The 5,495-nt window shown below is 47.2% G+C and overlaps 1 protein-coding gene across 1 annotated transcript; it reads right to left on the bottom strand.

The window, feature by feature from the left end:
- Positions 1-1,409: 1,409 nt before the first annotated feature.
- cyp26a1 (cytochrome P450, family 26, subfamily A, polypeptide 1) lies at positions 1,410-5,083 on the bottom strand. Its single transcript, XM_070927042.1, has 7 exons — positions 4,895-5,083; positions 4,464-4,688; positions 3,703-3,984; positions 3,105-3,254; positions 2,876-3,010; positions 1,861-1,998; positions 1,410-1,748 (listed from the first exon to the last, which is right to left on the bottom strand). Exons 1-7 carry the CDS (start codon positions 5,081-5,083, stop codon positions 1,410-1,412), a joined length of 1,458 nt encoding a protein of 485 aa, XP_070783143.1.
- Positions 5,084-5,495: the final 412 nt, after the last annotated feature.

Below are 5,495 nucleotides of genomic sequence, written 5' to 3'. Positions count from 1 at the left end.
GTGTACAGAGTAAATACATTAACTGTCATCAGCAAACCTTAGCTGGTGTCTTCAAATAAACCACGGAGAGCTGCTCTTTGTCTCGTCATTTCCAAACAGTCACTGTCAGTCACATGTCATTAATGACTTCATTTAGACCTTTTGTTTTCATTATATTCTGTATTTATTTATGGAGGTGTTATAATGAAGTTGTTTCAGACCAACACGAGTGCTGCAGTGAACCTATTTATTCAAAATAAAGGGTAAATGTGTTTGTGAAGAAATTATCTCTCGATCATTTTTAAAAAGAATTCACCTATTGAGCCTTTTTTTAATTCCACACGTTCTTCTTCCTCGTCAAAACCTGGCGCCTAAATTACCCACAATGCAACCTGAGCACCAAGATTCGGGTCAGACACAGTTTAGAAAGGAGACGGCGCAATTTAGAGTCAGTTCCTGTATCAGTGTCGCGTGGGTTTCAGATTGTGACCCATTCTTTCGCCCCGTGGTCACAAAAGTAAACGTTGGACCCATTTTTTCACAAGCCACATATCTTTCGAACATTTTGACACTAAAACTACATTTTTCAGACGGACAAATCAGGAGGAAATGAACTTTGTTGGAGACCCGTCTCCGTCTCAGCAACAGATACCACCTCTCGCTGCTGGTGCTGAATTAAACATTAAAACTGAAATGAAAAGTGCGTTTCTTTGCTTAATAACACTATTATCGTTATTATCTAACCGCTTTTGGAGGGGGGGAAAAAAAGAGAATATTATTAGACGGATAAAACGAGCGGGGAGGTGACCACGCCCACTTAGGAGACAGTAAGTGTGTACCATTTCACACCATTGGCGCAGCTTGTAATGCGTCATCTTCTGTTATCTTCTTTATGCTAAGCTAGGCTAACCTGACATTTAGATTAATCTCCATATTTTCCGCTTACTCTCACAAAAAAAAAAAAAGGAAAAATACAAAAACCAAGATTCTCCGCAACACAGTTTTATTAAATAAAAAGCCCATACGATAGAACACAAGTCACTTAAATAAATTGGGGTAAGATACAAAAGCTATATAAACAGACTCTACATTACATATGTACATAATCCTATAGATACACCTCTGAGCTGATTAAAGTGTTCCATGTCTGTGTATAGTGCCTCTCGTTTAGTTTGTTCATAGCTTAGAAAACAAAAAAATATATATATTTATACAAATCCAATGTATTAACATCATAATATAAAATGTAAATTACGTTCTGAATTCATCTACAATATGTACAATTTAAGTCATGCCAAAAAAACAAACATATTTCTGATCATGTGTATATGCGGCCTTTGATCAGTTTCCTAAGAGCACCTGAGTGCTTTCAAAAACTCTCCCAAGAACCACACATTTCACTCTACACCTGCTTTTAGGAAACATGATGCCTAATTTCGTACATAGCTGGTAAACTTGGTTGGCAGATTGTCCACGGGATAGACGGTAGGTCCCGTTTTCATGGTGGGCGGCCCGTTCAAAAGAGTCCAGTGACACTTGGTGACCACTTCAACCAGGAAGATCTTCAACAGAACTTTAGCAAACTCCTTCCCCACACACATTCTGGAGCCCCCTCCGAACGGGATGTACTGGAACCTGGAGGAGTCGGCGGAGGGTTTGGTCATGAAGCGCTCCGGTTGGAAGTCTTCCTTGTTGGGGAACATCTCCGCTACGTCGTGGGTGTCGCAGATGCTGTAGATGACGTTCCAGCCTTTGGGGATTTGGTAACCCTGAAGCGGTGAGGGGGGATATGATCAGTTAAGACAGTCTGACACAGGTTTTCAGTTGCAAATCGCTGCAATCTCAGATGCATTTCGTTCATAGAGGCCTTCGCTAACTTACATTGAGTTCAAAGGTCTTGAGGGCCACTCTGAAGCCTCCAGGAACCGGAGGGTTGATCCTCAGCGTCTCTTTAATGACACAGCCGGTGTATTTCAACTGCTCCAAGGACTCGATGTTCAGACTCTGGAGGTCCATCCCCTGCTCCTCCTGCAGACGGAGACAAACAGGCATGTGAGCAGAAGCGGCGGACGGTATGAACCAGTGTAATGATAGCTGGTGTGGAATGGGATAGTGCTGGTTGTTCGTTTCACACAGACTGATTTCCAAGTAGTGATTTTGTATTTCGGTAATAATTCCAATGGTTGAATAATGGGGTGGGTGCCACAAACTGGAAACAATCTTCACCAGACTTCACTTGTTTACTGCGAGTTAGCTTGATTTGAGCAGCTCAGCACTGTTCATGATCTTGCACTAATTAGCTTTACTAAGAAAGCCTCCACGTGGATTACTATCTCGATGGCAAGTATAGGTTACCCTAACCCTACTATGTATTTTAATATGCTAACTATATTACAGTAGATATTGGCAGGCACTTTTCAAATCCCTAAGATGCTTAAGGACACTCATAGTCCACTTACTAGCCCCAGGGTCTTTCCACTGCATCTACATGGTCTTCCTCAGCCGATGGGAGTTTGCTCGGTTGTCACGGAAACAGCCCAGATGTCACCACGCGAGCAAAGTATGACAACTGATCCAACTCCGTGACAACCGAGCAAACTTCCATTTGCCGAGGAAGACCGTGGGGTGTGGTTGAAAGCTCGGAAAAGGGAGTAAGCAGACTTATGTATAATTTTCCCCCTGGGGATCAATAAAGTATTTCTGATTCTGACTTAAGACTTTTTATTTTTGGTCAACTACCGCTTTTTAAAAGGTGAAAAATGACGTTAACGATTAAATATATGACGCTCACGATTCAAAGTCACATCAGATTGTCTGTGATGTCGAATGTTCAAGCATAAAAGCTACATTGCAGCAGCAGCTGCTCTAAACTTCTATAACCAAAGTTGTTAATTACCTTGTCCATCAGCTCCTGCCTCAGTCTATCCACAACCTCAGGGTTCAGGCCCAGGAACATGACCAGAGAGGTGGCCGTGCTGGCAGTGGTTTCATGGCCCCCAAACAACAGCTCTGTGGCAGACTCCTTAATGGCCTGGAACAGAAGTGTAGCCACGGAATTAGCTCAGGCCCTGACCAAAACAACGAGATGCTTAGCTTTGACAAAGCGGACGCGATCATGTCTCTACCTGCATGCTGAACGGTTCCCCGTTCTTCTTGCTGCTGTCTATGAGCTGCTGCAGAGCGTCCCTGTGCTTGGACTCCCCGTCCGACTCCTGCACCTTCTTCTTGATGTTCTCCTCTATCTTGGAGTGGATGAAGTTCCTCGCCTTCAGACCCTGGAGGACAGGAAGATGGCGGGAGGAGAAGGGATGGACAGGGGAGAGGTGGGAGAATAAGGGAGGGAAGGACAAACAAATTAGACTGACATTTGCACTCACTGGGTACATCCATGGTCACTGTATGTGTACATACAGACACATTCATTTCGCTGCTTGCCTCGTGTAATGTGCTTGTTCTGACCACACCAGAGTTTTTGAACGTTTTATCTCATTTACATTACAGGCAGCCATTGGCTTCCATTCATTTCATTACAGTATGAGTTACCACAGTGAACATCATGTCTTTTTTGATGTCGGCATGCTTTGAAAATATGGCTGGCTATGATGCAACATGCATAATCACTGGTATGGTTCTAGTTCACTGAACTGATCCTGTGAGCGCACCTCATAGTCGCACATCGAAAAAAAAGGGAGCGTGGCTAAATGACGGCTGTTTCTCTCTTACCCTGTACAGCCCGCTGAAAGGCACATCGATGGGCAGCGAGAACAGATTCTTGATCATCTCCTCGAAAGCCTCCACCAGCTCCTGCTCGTCGGTCTTGATCTGCTCCAGCTCGAAGCCCAGCAGGATCCTCATGGCGATGCGGAACATCAGCCGCTTCATCTCCGGGTAGACCAGCACGCATGAGTCCTTGGCCAGCCACTCCCTCACCGCAGCCCGCACCTCCTCCTGGATGACGGGGATGTAGAGCTCCAGAGCCTCCCTGGAGAAGGCTCGCATGATGGCCTGGAGAAGGAGCAGGAGGGGGGGGGGGGGGGGTTAGATTTAGTAATGACTGACAAGTTACTCTTTGAGTAGATCTTATTGCGTTGTGAAGAATCTCTTTTATCAAGTCATTTGTCTGAAATTCAGCTTTTTAAAATGTTTCTTTTTCTTTGAGCAAGTTAAACAACCTGCCGGTACATTAAGAAGCTTTCAGCCTGCGAGAGGAGCTTATTTCAAGTATTTTCTAAAAATTTCTTTTTTCTTTATTCTAGTGCAGTAACCTGCATTAGTCTTGTCCTTTAAATCCTTTAAAAATTGAACAGACTTCTATTGGAGACAGGTTGAAATAGTATAAAATAACAGATCTTTTCTCTTGTTTAAGCAACAATGATCATATCTTATCAATACTAAGACTGTTGCAATGAATGTAAACACTTGATGCCCCTAAATACTGTGATGCTTGGGTGGGGTTTTTTGGGTTTTTTTTTCCGCGTCCCCACCTTTTTCTTGGTCTTGTGCTGCGTTCCGTGCACGTTGGACAGCGTGTCCGAGCCCAGGATGGTGCGCACGGAAGCGGGCCACTGCACGGACACGAGCCTGTGCTCCCCCAGCAGAATCTGCCTGACGTTGTCCGCCCCGGTCACGCGCACCGTGGGGTTCCCGAAGAGGTGCGTGCGGTAGATGTAGCCGTACTTCTGCCGCTTCATGCGCAGGAACTTTCTCCTCTGCGGACACCAAAACGCAACACGGTGAGCAAAACAACAACAACGCCGGCACGGCTCTGACAGACCTACGAAGCCCCCCCCCCAACCGGACACAATCGCCGTTTTTGTTTACCAAGATGAAAACAGATACAAGCCAGAAAAAATCCACGTGAGGACGCTGGGCCCCCGTCACGCGTCTCCGCGGCGGCGGCAGCAGCCGTGTTTACCTGCAGGATGAGCTGCAGCGTCTCCCCAATGAAAGGTAAGCCCATGGATCCCGGGGGCAGCGGGCTGGGGCAGCTCGGGTCTCTGCCGCGGACCATGTACACCTCCCACAGCTTCAGCGCGACCAGGAACAACAGGACGGGAAGCACGATGGTGCACAGGAAAGTGGCCAGCAGCGTGCTCAGGGCCATGCTGCTGCAAGCGGTGGGTCGGAGTGGAGTGCGGTGGAGTGCGGTGCGGTGCGGTGCAGGTGAAGCTCTGTCAGCTACGGAGACTCCTCTCCGGCTTTTATAGGCTGCCAGGGGCCGCGGGCTGCCCCGTTACCTTCTCCTCCCTCAGATAAATTAGTTCACTCAAAGTTCATCTTTAATTGTGGGTGTCGCTCGGCCCCGCCCCCCTCCACCCCCCCCCCCCCCCCCAGCCCGTCCCGGCCGACTCGCCTCGCCATTTGTTCCAGGCAGGGGCCGCATCTTCTAATCCCTACCTCCTGTTGCACTGCGGATTTCTCTGAGAGAGAGAGAGAGAGAGGGAGGGAGAGAGAGGGAGGGAGGGAGGGAGAGAGAGGGAGGGAGAGAGAGACAGAGAGAGAGGGAGAGAGAGAGA

The sequence above is a fragment of the Enoplosus armatus genome, chromosome 20 (assembly GCF_043641665.1).
Source record: "Enoplosus armatus isolate fEnoArm2 chromosome 20, fEnoArm2.hap1, whole genome shotgun sequence".
Taxonomy (NCBI): Eukaryota; Metazoa; Chordata; class Actinopteri; order Centrarchiformes; family Enoplosidae; genus Enoplosus; species Enoplosus armatus.
The sequence above is the reverse complement of the archived record's forward strand: the minus strand, read 5'-3'. Positions and strand labels throughout refer to the sequence as shown.

Excerpts from the sequence above, each read along its gene's own strand:
- cyp26a1 (XM_070927042.1), bottom strand. The coding sequence starts at position 5,083 with ATGGCCCTGAGCACGCTGCTGGCCACTTTCCTGTGCACCATCGTGCTT. Across the intron at positions 3,011-3,104 it reads GGGAACCGTTCAGCATGCAG|GCCATTAAGGAGTCTGCCAC; the intron begins GTAGAGACATGA and ends CTTCTGTTCCAG. Across the intron at positions 1,999-2,875 it reads GGCAGGAGCTGATGGACAAG|GGGATGGACCTCCAGAGTCT; the intron begins GTAATTAACAAC and ends CAGGAGGAGCAG.